This window comes from Saimiri boliviensis, chromosome 14 (genome assembly GCF_048565385.1).
Source record: "Saimiri boliviensis isolate mSaiBol1 chromosome 14, mSaiBol1.pri, whole genome shotgun sequence".
Classification (NCBI taxonomy): domain Eukaryota; kingdom Metazoa; phylum Chordata; class Mammalia; order Primates; family Cebidae; genus Saimiri; species Saimiri boliviensis.
In genome coordinates this window covers 34,757,252-34,772,786 of record NC_133462.1, presented here as the reverse complement: position 1 = coordinate 34,772,786, position 15,535 = coordinate 34,757,252, and the positions used below count along the sequence as shown (strand labels likewise).

At 42.3% G+C, this 15,535-nt stretch overlaps 1 protein-coding gene across 7 annotated transcripts in view; it reads right to left on the bottom strand.

The window, feature by feature from the left end:
* ZNF709 (zinc finger protein 709) overlaps nt 1-15,214 on the bottom strand; it is a 34,483-nt gene extending 19,269 nt beyond the window's left edge. For 3 of the 7 annotated variants that reach the window (XM_074384570.1, XM_074384572.1, XM_074384571.1), the window contains exon 1: nt 994-4,652. In XM_074384570.1, coding sequence (XP_074240671.1) covers nt 994-1,113 — 120 coding nt within the window. In that variant the 5' untranslated portion in view covers nt 1,114-4,652. The other 4 variants (XM_074384574.1, XM_039466680.2, XM_074384576.1 and 1 more) reach the window with 3 other exon arrangements.
* Nucleotides 15,215-15,535: the final 321 nt, after the last annotated feature.

Below are 15,535 nucleotides of genomic sequence, written 5' to 3'. Positions count from 1 at the left end.
ACAACTGTACATTTTTTCTTCTATCCCCACTATTACACTGAGAAGCCAGAGGGCATGCACAACTTGTAAAAACATCTTGCTGGCCATGCTGTCCTCAAGTACTGCAGACCATTAAATTAGACAGATCCAACTGTTGAGTGAAAATATTCTTTTAGTGAAATTTTAATTTTACCTTGTGTAATATTTATCATGTACCCAGTATTTCTTTTTTCTCCCTGTCCCATGTTAGATGTTAGCGCACAGGCAGGAGGAATAAGGCATGCCAACTTAGATCTTCATAAATATTAAATCTTTAAAAAATCTCTATACTCATGGGATGCAACCATTGCTAACCCACATAGGATGGAGATGATAAGATGCCAGAACAGCTCTTTGCCTCAGAAACCTAACAGTGTAATCTGAGATTTGCTGACCTTGAGTAACAGGTTAACAGCTGGCAATTTGCAAGGGAGTTCACTGAAGTCCACAATGGTTTCATACTGAATTTGCTAACGATTACAAAATTCAAAGGGTTCAGCAGTGCTGTCCTCCAAAAGGATATGAAATTCCCTTTCTCCAATTTCAGGAAGAAGTGATTCTCAAACAGCTACTCTAGAGACCAGTCATCCTTCCAACTTCTCTCATTTTAAGCTCCCATGAGGGGCACGGTGGCATGAGATCCCGACACCAAAGCATAAAAATCCCTCAGTGGCATAATTCCCCTAAATCTTGGCCTGTGAAAAAGATAATTAACCTACTGATGTCCACATGCAAGGGACAGAAAAAATGCTCCCAAACAGCAATTCTGATACTAGAATTTAACTATTAGGTAAAGTAACAGAATATCTACATCTTTCTTGTTGGTGGGTCAAGGGAGTAAAATGAGCTTATCAGGTGAGCCCAAAATGCTCCTTGCACAGTGTTTCTGTAGCATTTGTTCAAAGAAATTCCTACTACCTAGTGTGCAGAAGATTAGTAGTCTTACTTTACTAATGTTAACCTGAGACTACTTACCCTTAAATGCCTAAGGCCATATACTGAATTCATAAAAAGTTCACATATGATTCTGTGGTCTCCAAACATTTGTTGTCCTTCACCGGTATCTGGGAAGTGAGAATTTGGGAAGGACTCCATCAACCTAAGTGATAAGAGTGGCTTAGTGGGCCTAAATGGTTATGGAATCAACAGAGTATATATTGAACTGCTTTCTTCTTTCTTAGAGTCTGGACTTTTTCACATGCTAGGCAGAGGTTGTCTACTTGATCAGCCCCCAAAAGGCACTCTGAGCACTGGGTCTCTAATGAGCTTCCCTACCAGACAATATATCATATCACAACTTGTTGCTTGGGGAATTGAGCCCATTCCATGTGATTACATGAGGAAAGAACATTTAAAGGCTTGCATCTGCTTTCCTCCACACCAACTATGACTAAATAAGACTAATGAAGGATATTTAATAATCCTAATAAAAAATGTTGTTGGGTAATGTCAAAGCAGAATGAAATAATTTAAAAGTTGGTACATGCTCTTAGAACAGTGTTGCCAAGATGCCATTGTTCCCGAATCTTATCTTTTAAAAATTCTACAAATCCCTAAAACAGCCTTATTAGGAGTCAAGAAATACTGCTTTTCAAAACCTAAGAGGAATAATAAATGTCAAACAATGAGTAAAGTCTTTTGAAGAATAACAAAAATACTTGCCTAGTATGTATCAAGGATTTTCAAACTAAAATACTCCAAACAGCAAGACACTAGCAGAGAGATAAATAGAACAAGGGAGGGGAAAAGAGTCTTCAGTGAACTGACATTTATAAGGAAAATTGATTAATGATAGATCAAGCATTGTAGGGTAGTGGAGGAGATCACTAGCACTTTAATACATGTAGAAGGGACAAACTGTTATCTAATTGGAAAAATGCATTGCATCAGCTCTATTCCATAGACAATAATCAATTTATATAGATTAAATGTGAAGAATATAATTTAAACTCTCTTAAAAGTCACAGGTAGGACGCCGGACGCGGTGGCTCAAGCCTGTAATTCCAGCACTTTGGGAGGCTGAGGAGGGTGGATCACGAGGTCAGGAGATCGAGACCATCCTGGTCAACACGGTGAAACCCCATCTCTACTAAAAATACAAAAAATTAGCCGGGCATGGTGGCACGTGCCTGTAATCCCAGCTACTCAGGAGGCTGAGGCAGGAGAATTGCCTGAACCCAGGAGGTGGAGGTTGCGGTGAGCCGAGATCCTGCCATTGCACTCCAGCCTGGGTAACAAGAGCGAAACTCCATCTCAAAAAAAAAAAAGTCACAGGTAATTTTTATTTGAGACGGGGTCCTGCTCTGTTGCACAGGCTGGAGTGCAGTGGTGTGATCTTAGCTCACTGCAACCTCTGCCTCTTGGGTTCAAGCAACTCTCTTCCCTCAATCTCCTGAGTAGCTGGGACTACAGGCGCACGCCACCACGCCTGGCTAATTTTTTGTATTTTTAGTAGAGACGAGGTTTAACCATGTTAGCCAGGATGGTCTCAATCTCCTGACCTAATTATCTGCCCACCTCGGCCTCCCAAAGTACCGGAATTACAGGCATGAGTCACCATGCCTGTAATTTTTTTTAATGCAAAAATATGGAGAATTTTCTCATATAAGAGTAAGCCATGAAGGATGAGACTGATAAGTTCAAATATACTAAAATCAAGAAAGTTAAAGAAACCATAAAGCAGGAGAGAAGTATCTGGCATACAAGCAATATAAATGAATCAGTATGCTGAGTAAAAATAAATGGTCAGCCATCGTGGCTCACACCTGTAGTCCCTGCTACTCAGGAGGCTAAGGCAGGAGGATTATGTGAACTCAGGAGTTAAACAACGCAATGAGCTCTCATTGCACCACTGCACGTCAGCCTGGGTAACAGAGTGAGACTCTGTCAGTAAGTAAATAAAATAGCCAAATAAATAAAAAGTGAACACATGACTTAAAAATGGGAAAATAATGAGAACATATTTAACAGAGGATGACACAGCATATATGAAAAAAGGTGTGGCTGGGCACGGTGGCTCACGCTTGTAATCCCAGAACTCTGGGAGGCTGGACTGGGCAGATCACTTGAGGTCAGAAGTTTGAGACCAGCCTGGCCAAGACGGCAAACCCTGTCTCTACAAAAATTAGCCAGGTGTGGTGGCACGGGCCTGTAATCCCAGCTACTCAGGTGGCCAAGACACAAGAATTGCTTAGGCCAGGGAGACGGAGGTCACAGTGAGCCAAGATCATGCCACTGCACTCCAGCCTAGGTGACAGAGTAAGACTCTGTCTCAAAAAACAAAACAAAACAAAACAAAACAAAACAAAACAAAACAGGAAAAGGTCCATCTCTCTCCCTGATATAGACAAATGAAATATCAAATAAATAGATCCAATTTCTTACATATTAGAAGGACAAAAATCAGTCAATTAGACACTCCCAAGTATTGGTGACCACTGCTAATAAAGAAATAGTTACACACGAATGGAAGGTCAATTGATATACTCCACTGCTATTTCCTGTAAATTTGAACTTGACCATAATCTATAGCACAGTAATTTTTCTCCAACATCCATAAAAGTTATCGTGTATTTGTACTTAGAGACAGATACCAAAATGAAAGGATCGGTATTTTTCACAAGAGCAAAAAATCAACTTGAAAAAAGCCCAAACACCACCATCATTGGATTGGATAAAGTTGGATTTCTTCGGCCTCAGTCACTATCGTGTGAAACACAGAGGCAAAGGAACCACTCAAAAACCTTTTCATTGTTAATTCCATTAATACTCATTTATTCAAAGTTCAAATAAGGCTCAACTAAAAGTATATCACATAGTGAAAAAGAATAAAAGATAAAGGTATAAAGAATAATCAAATAATCAAGACTGTGGCCATCTATGAAGCAGCATAGAGATAAGCCAGAGGAAACTATCAAGAGACTAATGACTGACCAAGGCTCACCTATCAATTTATATTTTTAAATCATTTATTGAAGTAATGATTGACATAAAAAAGCTGTACATATTTAATGTGTACAACTCAATGAGTCTAGGGTAAGTATATACCTATGAAACCATCAGTATCATAAGGACATAGACATATCCATCACAAAGGTTTCTTTCCCCTTCATTATTATTACTATTTGTGTGTCTCTCTGTGTGTTAAGAATACAACATAATATCTGTTTTAGAAATTTTAGGGCCAGGCACAGTGGCTTACACCTGTAATCCCAGCACTTTGGGAAGCCAAGGTGAGAGGATCACTTGACACCAGGAGTTCATGACCAACATAGGTAACATAGTGAAACCACATCTCTAGAAAAAAACGTAAAAATCTTAGCTGGGTGTAGTGGCATTTACCTGTAGTCCCAGCTCCTTAAGAGGCTGGGACAGGAGGATTGCTTGAGCCCAGGAATTTGAGGCTGCAGTGAACCATGATTGCACTACTGCACACCAGCCTGGATAACAGAGCAAGATCCATCTCCAAAATGAACAAAATTGTAAAAAAATTTAAAGGAATGTTTAACTATAAAATAGTTGTGTTATTAGCTATAGGTACTATGCCATGTAGTATATCTTCAAAGCTCATTTACCTGCATAACTGCGGCTTTGTACCCTTGAGCTTCACCTCCCCATTCCCCCCTTCCCCTTAAAATTACCATTCTGGCCGGGCGCGGTGGCTCAAGCTTGTAATCCCAGCACTTTGGGAGGCCGAGGCGGGCGGATCACGAGGTCGAGAGATCTAGACCATCCTGGTCAACATGGTGAAACCCCGTCTCTACTAAAAATACAAAAAATTAGCTGGGCATGGTGGTGTGTGCCTGTAATCCCAGCTACTTAGGAGGCTGAGGCGGGAGAATTGCCTGAACCCAGGAGGCGGAGGTTGCGGTGAGCCGAGATCGCGCCATTGCACTCCAGCCTGGGTAACAAGAGCGAAACTCCGTCTCAAAAAAAAAAAAAAAAAAAAAAAAAAAAAAATTACCATTCTACTCTCTGCTTCTATGAGTTTATTTCAGATTACATATATAAATGAGATCACAGATTATGTACTTTTCTGTTTAGCTTATTTCACTGAGCATAATGTCCCCAAGTCTATCCATGGTGTTGTTAATGGCAGGATTTCCTTTTTTTTTTTTTTTTTTTTTTTTTTTTTGAGAAAGAGTCTTGCTCTGTAGCCCAGGCTGGAGTGCAGTGGCACCATCTTGGCTCACTGCAACCTTCACCTCCTGGGTTCAAGCAATTCTCCTGCCTCAGCCTTCTGAGTAGCTGGGACTACAGGCACACCACCACCACACCCAACTAATTTTTGTATTTTTAGTAGAGACAGGGTTTTACCATGTTGGCCAGATTGATCTTGAACTCCTGACCTCGTGACATAACCGCCTTGGCCTCCCAAAGTGCTGGAATTACACGCATTAGCCACCAAGCCTGGACCAGGATTTCCTTTTTTAAAGGCTAAATCATATTTTATTTTATGTATTCATCATACTGTATCCATTCATCTGTTGACAGATATTTAGGTTTTTTACATATCTTGGCTGTTGTGAACAGTGCTGCAATGAACATGGGAGTGCACATATCTCTTCAAGATCTTGATTTAATTCCTTTAGCTAAATATGGAGAAGCAGAGTGTTGGATCATATGGCAGTTCTTTTTCTAATTTTTTGATAAACCTCCATACTATTATCCATAATGGCTGTATCAATTTAAATTTAAACTTCTACCAACAGTATACCAAGGTTTCCTTTTCTCCAAATCCTCACCAACACCTGTAAGACTACCTGTCTTAGCAGAAACCTTGGATGTCAACAGAGTGGGACAATACAATTCAAAGTGTTAGGCTAATTAGCAACATAAAAACATGAAAGTATAAAATTCAAAAAAAAATTCATGGGTAAAGGCAAAAGTATAGTCAAATCCAGAATATTCTAATACATAATGGTGGTACAAACATCACTTTAAACTCTAGTATAAAAGCTAAAAGATGAAAGTATTTAAAGTGACTATAGCTACCATAACTTGTAAAATGGACACTGAATATTAAAAAGATATAAATCCTGGCCAGGTGCAAGGGCTCACACCTATAATCCCAGCACTATAGGAAGCTGAGTCAGGCAGATCACCTGAGGTCAGGAGTTCAAGACCAATGTGGTGAAACCCTGTTTCTACTAAAAATGCAAAAATTAGCCAGGTGTAGTGGCAGGTGCCTGTAGTCCCAGCTACTTGATAGGCTGAGGTAGGAGAATCGTTTGAACTTGGGACTCGGGGTTGCAATGAGCCAAGATCACACCACTGCACTCTAGCCTGGGCAACTGAGTGAGACTCTGTCTAAAAAAAAAAAAAAGAATCTAAGCATCTACATTAGGAAAGCAAGAAAATATGAGCAAATTAAACCCAAAGTAAGCACAAACAGAAAAATAGTAAAAAGAGAAATTAAACAAAACCAAAGGTGTTTATTTGAAAAGATCAATATATTTGATAAACATATGGTCAAGCTAACAGAAAAACAAAGAGACAGGGAACAGAAATTACTAATACCACAAATGTAAGTGGGAAAAATAAAAATGAAAAAGCTACTGGCGAAATCCAACATGCATTTATGATAAGAAACGGGACAGACAGACTTTCCTCTTTTTGAGAAGCGGTATTTTTCTTTTTTTTCTTGGCCAACTTTGTCATTTTCCCTCTAGAGAAGCGGTATTTTTAAGAAAACTGCAGCTAATATCATATTTAATAATGAGAAACTAGGCTGGGCATAGTGGCTCACACCTGTAATCCAAGCACTTTGGAGGCCAAGGCGGGCGGATCACCTGAGGTCGGGAGTTCAAGATCAGCCTGAACAACATGGTAAAACCCTGTCTTTAAAAAAAAAAGAAAAAAAAATGAGAAACTAGATGCTTTCCTGGTAAGATGAAGAACTGAGCAAAGATGTCCTTACCACTCCTACTCAACAGATTATACTCAAAGTGTAACTAACGATGGAAGAGAAGGGCAGGGGAGGGGAAGAGGGAAGGGAAGGGGAGAGGAGAAGAAAAGGTATACAGATTGACAAGGAAGAAATATCACTGTGTTTGTCACATAAGACACGACTGTCTAAGTAGAAAATCTCAAAGAATCCACAACAAACTCCTCAAACTAGGGGGAAAGGAAGCATAGCAAGGTTAAAGGATATAATCTTAATATACAAAAGTCAATTGCTTTCTTACAGACTCACAGTATAGTATAGAGTCAATCAGTCACCTGCTTTTCAACAAAGGACCAACGGCAATTCAATGAAAAAAGATAGCCTTTTTCAAAAAACTGTCGGAAAAACTGAACATCCACATGCAAAACACAATGAAAAAACATGAACCTAAAAACAGATGCTACACCTCAAACAAAAACTGGCTCAAAATGGATCATAAATCTAAATGTAAAATGTAGGCCAGGAGCAGTGGCTCATGCCTGTAATCCCAGCCCTCTGGGAGGCCATGGCAGGAAGACAGCTTGAAGCTAGCTAGGAGTTTGAGACCAGCCTGGGCAACTAAATGGGACCCCATCTCTACCAAAGATACAAAAATTAGCCAGGCATGGTGGTACACACTTGTAGTCCCAACTACTCAGGAGGCTAAAGAGGGAGAATTGCTTGAGCCCAGGAAGCTGAGGCTGCGGTGAGCCAAGATGGTACCACTGCACTCCAGCCTGAGCAACAGAGGAAGACCTTGTCTAAAAAAAAAGTAAAATTATAGGATACCTAAAAAATAAAGAAGAAAATGTAGGTGGTCCTGGGTTTGGTGATAAATTTTTAGATATAAACAAAATCCATAAAAAATAAATCAATAAGTTTGACTTCATTAAAATGAAAAAGCTCCTCCTCTACGAAACCTCTGTGTTAAGACAATGAAAAAACCTCTTTTGTGGTGGGGTACCCATTCAAGGTGGGCCAATTTGCTAGCAAGAGCATAAACGGGCTTAAGTAAAATTTATAAACAAGGAATATGTTGCCTCCAGAACATAAAAAGAACCTAGAAGATGCTGCAGGTAGTCAGAGGGACAACAGATATTTCACAGCGGTGCAGGATGGAGCAGTCCTCCATTCACCAAATGGTTTTTAGGAATTTAACCAAAACATAGAAGTCTCTTATTTTATATATGGGGCAATTTGAGCACTTGGTTGTTTGGTAAAATCCAACATGCATTTATAAGAAACGGGACATATTTATGATAAGAAATAGAGCTTTTGTATGCTCTATTTTTTTTTCAGTATTTATGTATCCTGAATGAATGTCAAAAGAGTGTCCTCAGACAAGACTGTCATTAATGTAATGTCACATGTGTGCTCCTGAAGAAAGGTGGATACAATTCAGATTCTGCCTCCAAAGACTGTGTGCGATGACAAGGCTATTGAGGTTCTCTTGTGAAACCAGGTAAGGGTGTATAATCAGCCTTTAGAGGTAAAACTGCAAACTACAGCTAACTGGCTGTTGAAATAAGCACTAAACAGAACAGATGTATACAAATCTGTGAGAGTATTTACCAGTTGGATGGTGTCAGTAATTTCTACACTGGGTATTGGTATAGGGGCTTAATGGGTGGGACCACAGCATTAAGATTGTTGTAATCCACTGAGGGTTGCCATTCATTCTTTCCAAGTTTAAGAAAGGCCAAACTCGACTGCTAAAATGAGAAGCACTGGGAATAATCACTTCCTCACTAAATAGGTTTTATATAAGACTTTTCAATCCTTGAAGGCCCTGTTAGCCACAATAACTAATTTAACTGGGGAGTAAGTTCCATAGGGTCTCATTCTGTCAAGCCAATTTGTAACTGTCAAAGATTTAATTTAAATTTCATTTATGACTCACTGGTTTAGAGTTTACCTGTTCACTATGGGGTATTTTAGGACACTGGGTGCTATGACCATGGGGAATTTAGGTAAAGTTATGATGGCTAAGATGAGGCCTACTTATTTGTCCCCTATTTTATATTCAGTACTCCCTTACAATTATCAGGGGACACCCTGCTTAAATTTTAGTGAGTCTCCTGAGTATAACCATAATTTGAGCCTTAGTATTGATTAATCCTATAGTATGTCACTTAATACATTATACAAGATATTAAAATTAATACAGAGCTTATGATTTAGAGCCTCCTTTATCTTTTTTGTTGTCGAAATTCCTTTACTCTATTTGGAATTTCCAACTGGGTCAAATTGTGGACCTCTTTTTCAGCATTTCTTTTTTTTTTTTTTTTTTTTTTTTTGAGACGGAGTTTCGCTCTTGTTACCCAGGCTGGAGTGCAATGGCGCGATCTCGGCTCACCGCAACCTCCGCCTTTTGTTCCCTTCCTTCTTAACATGTTTGTTTTTTGTTTTTGTCCCCAGATATATTTTGACAACAAAATCTTCTCTAGAGGGGAGGGGGGTTCTTTTCCTTCCAGAAAGCCACCAATCACTATTATCAGGCTTAGGGGACTGTCCCTCATGGTTGCTTTATAGAGTTTAAGGAGCTGGACCTTAAGCTGGCTTTGAATGAACCCTATGCAATGCTGCAGAGAAACCAAATCCTGAGGGTAAGCATCCTTTCTGCAATAAAAGAAGTGGCAGCAACAGCAGCAGCACTTAAGGGTCCTTGTGAGCCCTGTGCTGCTAGGAGTGTGGACTTGGCCCACCATCTAACAAAGGCCTTTCCTCATTCTCTTTTCTTTATCTCTTTTTAAAAAATGACAGCTCTGGGGCCAGGTATGGTGGCTCACGCCTGTAATCCCAGCACTTTGGGAGGCTGAGGCGGGTGGATCATGAGGTCAAGAGATCATCCTGGCCAACATGGTGAAACCCCATCCTTAACAAGTATACAAAAATTAGCTGGTCATGGTGGTGTGCGCCTGTAGTCCCAGCTACTCAGGAGGCTGAAGCAGGAGAATTAAATCCGAGAGGCAGAGGTTGCAGTGAGCCGAGACTGCGCCACTGCACTCCAGCCTGCTGCCTGGTGACAGTGCAAGACTCTGTCTCAAAAAAAAAAAAAAAAAAAAAAAGATTGCTCTGGCAGGTGGTCGTTCCCATGAGTATCTTGTATATCACATCAGCAGCAGTCACAGCTTCACTCTAAAACACACAGGTAAGTCCAAGCCAAGACACACTACCCAGGACCACTTTAAGGAGTATCTCAATCTCATATTCCTCTTCCTAAAAGCCAAAAAATTATCAAAACTGCCAACCCCAGTTGGCTAAACATAGAACCCAGACTGGGCAGGGCTCAACATGCAACACAGAATAGCACAACTCAAAGTACTAGCTTCCCAGAAAGCAGCAACTCAAAGTGCATGCTGGCCATCAGGCAGCAGAGCAGTTAGCAATTCAGTGCAAGAGAAGACAGACTCATGAGGTGACTGTTAATGTCTTAACACCATGCTCGTACCAATTACTATGTTGTTCCAATGTTGACACTAATAACAGCGTGGAGAACAGACACCAAAAGGGTATGAAAAGACTTATGACTGTGATCATTGAGGTCTTGAGGAAAGCAGGGCAGGCTGCTCAAGCCGGTGTGACATAGCTTCAGAGAGCAAAGAAAGCCTCCTGTCCTGGATTTTTATTGTACTTTGTTGGTGGGACTACAAGAAAGTTCCTGCTCACTGGCAGGAGCTTCTGTGGTTTGAATTTCCTGCTCCCAGACTTTTTCAGCTTGTCCAGGTGTGCAGCACAAGGAGAAGAGGGAAAGGTGAGGCTTATGATCTCCAAAGACAAAATCAAACCACGTAGAGTCCAACTACTCATTACAGAACTAACATGAGTATGAAAAACATGCATTTGTAATTGCTTCTTTTTATAAAAAGAAACACTGACAGGATGCTTAGGAAATAATCAAAAGGCTGGGCATAGTAGTTTATACCTATAATACCAGCACTTTGACAGGCTGAGGAAGGAGGATTGCCTGAGCCCAGGAGTTCAAGACTAGCCTGGGCAACATAGTAAGATCCCCCATCTCTACAAAAAATTAAACAATTATCTTGGAGTGGCAGCACACACCTGTAGTCCGAGCTACTCAAGAGGCTGAGGTAGGAAGATCCCTTGAGCCCAGGAGGTTGATGCTGCAATGAACTATGATCCTACCACTGCATTCCAGCCTGGGCAACAGAGCAAGACTCCATAACAAAAAAAAAAAAGAAAGAAAGAAAGAAAAAGAAAGTATCAAAAGTGTGTATCCGGGGGTGGCTGGAGCAAGTGCTCTGGCCTGGGGAGGACCAGGATACGCTGGCAGTGAGTCTTTTCAAGTTAGACTTAACTATTGTGATTTTTTTTTTTTAACTTCCAAATCCATGATTTCTTTCAAATAAACAGCTAAACTTAAATAGCCATATATTACTACTTAATAAACTTCATTTTAAATCAACTTACTTTTGCTTTTTAAAATTTGATTTAAAATTTTCTATGTAGCTGGGCACAGTGGCTCATGCCTGTAATCCCACCCCTTTGGGAGGTCAAGGTGGGCAGATCACGAGATCAGGAGTTCAGGACCAGTTTGGCTAACACGGTAAAACCTCAACTCTACTAAAAATACAAAAAATTAAACTCCTCATCTCTTATCTTGAGCTTCTCTTGCCTAAAAGGAACAAATATTCTGTTTGGTTCCAGAATTTTCTTTCTTTCTTTTTTTTTTTTTTTTTTTTTTTTGAGATGGAGTCTTGCTCTGTAACCCAGGCTGAAGTTCAGGGCACAGTCTCAATTCACTGCAACCTCCTCATCCCAGGTTTAAGCAATTCTCCTGCCTCAGGCTCCCAAGTAGCTGGGATTACAGGCACCCACCACCACACCTGGTTAATTTTTGTATTTTTAGTAGAGACAGGGTTTCACCAAGTTGGCCAGGCTGGTCTCGAACTCCTGACCTCAAGTGATCCCCGTCTCAGCCTCTAAAAGTGCTGAGATTACAGGCGTGAGCTACCATGCCCAGTCTGGTTTCAGAATTTTCTTGCCTTAGTTGCATCATATCTTTTAATCGATTTACATTTTCAGACCCAAGAAACAAAATCTTACACACTTACATATGGAATAACATTAAAAAGTGTTAACAGAAACTAGAATTCAGCTGTGGTAATAGTCAGCAAATAAAGGAATCCAAAGGGGAAAAAATAAAATACCAGTCTGGACAACACAGTGAGAATCTACAAAAAATTTACAAATTAGCCAGGTGTGACGGTGCATACCTATAGTCCTAGGTACTTGGGAAACTGAGGTGGGAGGATTGTTTGAACCAAGAGAGGTGTTTGAGGTTACAGTCAGGTATGATCACACCACTGCACTCCAGTCTGGGTGACAGAGCAAAACCCTCACTTAAAAAAAAAAGAAAAGCCAAGGCGAGCGGATCACCTGAGGTCGGGAGTTCAAGACCAGCCTGACCAACATGGTGAAACCCCATTTAAAAAAAAAAAAAAAAAAAAAACACCAAGGAAGAAAGCATGAAGGGAAAGAGAAAGGAAAGAAAACCACACTTGTAATCCCAACACTTTGGGAGGCCAAGGTAGGAGGACTGTTTGAGGCCAGCAGTTTGAGACCAGTCTGGCCAACATAGTGAGAACCCATGTGTAAAACAGACACACACACACACACACACACACACAAACACACACACACATATACACATACACACTTCCTCTCTCTCCCTCTCTCTCTCTCCCTTTCTCAAATCAGCTCACAGCCTGCTTCTCCACAATTCAGAAGGAAAACCCACACTCAGAAGGCTAAACACACACAGGCTTGGAGCCCACATTCTTGCTGTTGGGCAACAAGCTTTAGAGTGAGACAGTCCCTGGCGACAGAGGACAGGGGCACCTGAGCTGACAAAGGAATGAACTCTGGAACTCCACACACTCCCTCACTCCTGGTGACAGGAAAATTATCCCTTCAATTCTCTTAAGTGAAGAAACTCAACTGGATTGAGATTAGGGTTCTGACCCAAATGAACTCCCCAATTCATTAATCCTGTGTCCAGGAGACAGATCTCCTGGCCTTTATAGACTTTCTCACTATAGAAAAATTACACTGAGTACACCTACACAACAGATGCAAAACTCAAACCTAATGTCTGAAAACAGGCCCAAGAAAACCACAATTAGGCCCTCAGGAAAGGACATCACTCGGTTCAGCCAATCCCCCAAGGTGCATCCAGTGGCCATCTTTCCAGTGCTCAGCAGCTTCTCTCAGGACAAAGGGCTCCTTCCACAGTAGGTGTGAGTAGGTAGGACACCTGCAGGGGAGGCTCCCTAGGAAGAAACAACTGGACCTTCGATTACATGTACCCTTGGCAGACTCAAGGGATGGCCTTAGCTTGGAGTCACTGACCTCAGTCCTCTTTGCTCTCCAGTCAAGTAACCTGGACCACTACTGATACTTAAATGAGACAAACCCAGTGTTTGAAGAAATCAAAGGGGAGGCTGAGGCAGGTGGATGACTTGGGCCTAGAATGGAATTCCATTTGAAATCACCCAAAAGGAAAGAACAGACCTGAGGAACTTGCTACACATGCTCTGAAGAAAAAAAGAGAAACAAGAATTTTTAATAAATGCAACATAATACTGGGATATTTTATTATTTACTTTTTCTTTTTTTGAGACAAAGTGTGAGACCTTGCTCAGGCCGGAGTGCAGTGGCACCATCAAGGCTCACAGCAGCCTTGACCTCCCGGGCTCAAGCAATCCTCCCACCTCAGCCTCCCAAGTAGCTGGGACTATAGGTGCAGGCCGTCACATCCAGCTAACTTTTCTGATTTCTAGTAGAGACGAGGTCTCTCTATGTCACCCAGGCCCATCTTGAACTCCTGTACTCAAGTGATCTTCCTGACTCAGCCTCCCAAAGGGCTGGGATTACAGGTGTGAGCCACCACTCCCAGCTGGATATTTTATTATTTTCTGAAATCCATCTCTTTCTTGCCTCTTTGGAAATATTTTACATCCTCTCTCAAGGTCTCTTTTATTTTATTTTTTAAATTAAAATAAAAATTTTTATTTTTTTTGAGACAGACTCTCACTCTGTTGCCCAGAACAGAGTACAGTGGCGCGATCTCAGCTCAACTGCAACCTCTGCCTCCCGGGTTCAAGAGATTCTCCTGCCTTGGTCTCCTCAATAGCCAGAATTACAGGTATGCACCACCACGCCCAGCTAATTATTTTGTATTTTTAAGAGAGGCGGGATTTCACCATGTGGGCTGGGCTGTAGGTCTCCTAATTACTTACATTTTACATTTTTTGAGAATCAATTAAGTGAGTAAATCTTTTCAAGATGACAAACCCAGGGAGGGGAAGTGCTGAGCTGGAAAGGGCAGATCTCCAAGAAAAGTTTCCAAAAAAAGAGACTCAACCCAAAGGAGTTCCCATAAGACGTCAGGTCCCATAGAGATAACTGGGAAGAGAGGCACAAGAATTTTACACGAGGTAGCTTCAGGTCCCTCGCCTCTGTTTTTTCCTCATGTAAATATCCGAAAGCATAAACTAAATCTTTTAAAAAGAACCATCCATTCCTCTGTACAAAAAGGGTAATTAAAATACGTCTGGTTGAAATGCCCCATTGGAAAATGAACAAGCTGATAAACGACGTTGTGGAGAGAAGACATTGGCATTTGAGAGGGATCGAGAAATTTAGGGATTTAGTCTCAGTCCTCGGAAGAGCCAGGCTGTGGAGAACAGAGCCGTGGATTTGAGATCCGGCTTCCCATACACTTGGAAACCTTGAGAAGCGAGTCCTCCCTTGGGAATAAAAGAGGTACCGGGGACCCCACACAACACTGCTCCTCCCACGCACGAACTCCACGCCCGAGGCGGGATTTCCCCCCATGACCCTCCCGTGGCCCCCACACGATCTGGGGAGACGCGGGGCTGCGGGCGTGGAGCTGCCCAGAGAGGGCTCCGGCGCTGGGGACAGGACGCCCGGGGTCCCGGCTGCCGGCCCAGCCCCACCCTGAGGCCGAGGAGACCGAGGGCCGAGCTGCGCCTGGGGAACTCGGATCCACAGACCCGGGAGACAACAGCGGGGAGGCCCGGGTCTCACCACAGCCGGATCTGGGCAGTTCCAACCAAACCCTCTCCCCCATCTCAAGACGCCCAGCCCCGCACACTCACCATTCCCCAGACGCTGGGATGTCCTGGTGTCCTGTCTACCTCTTCCGCGGCCAGCACAGGTTCCACCTCCACCTGAGGCCCTTTGCGGGTGAGGAGCCCTCAAAGCGGAGCGCAGCGGCTGGTAGCGACGTCGCCGTTTGCGCGGCGTCGCCTCCGCCTGCCTTCCCGGCGGCGCCCGATTGGACATTGCACACTTGGGCCCGCCTTTTTTTTGCCTGAGTGACAGCTGGCCGGAAACTCGCGTCTCTAAGCGCACTGCATTGCTCGGGGTCAGGAATCTGCCCCGCTGCCACCAATATTTGCATCTAAGAAGAATTTGTCAAAGTACCTGGGGTCCGGCACTGGTGTCTCCCGCAGTTCCTTCTGAGCGCGGAGACACAAGCGTGCACAGCGCAAGAAATTCCAGATGCAGTTTCCAGATAAAGAGAGGCTCTTTGTACACAGTTAA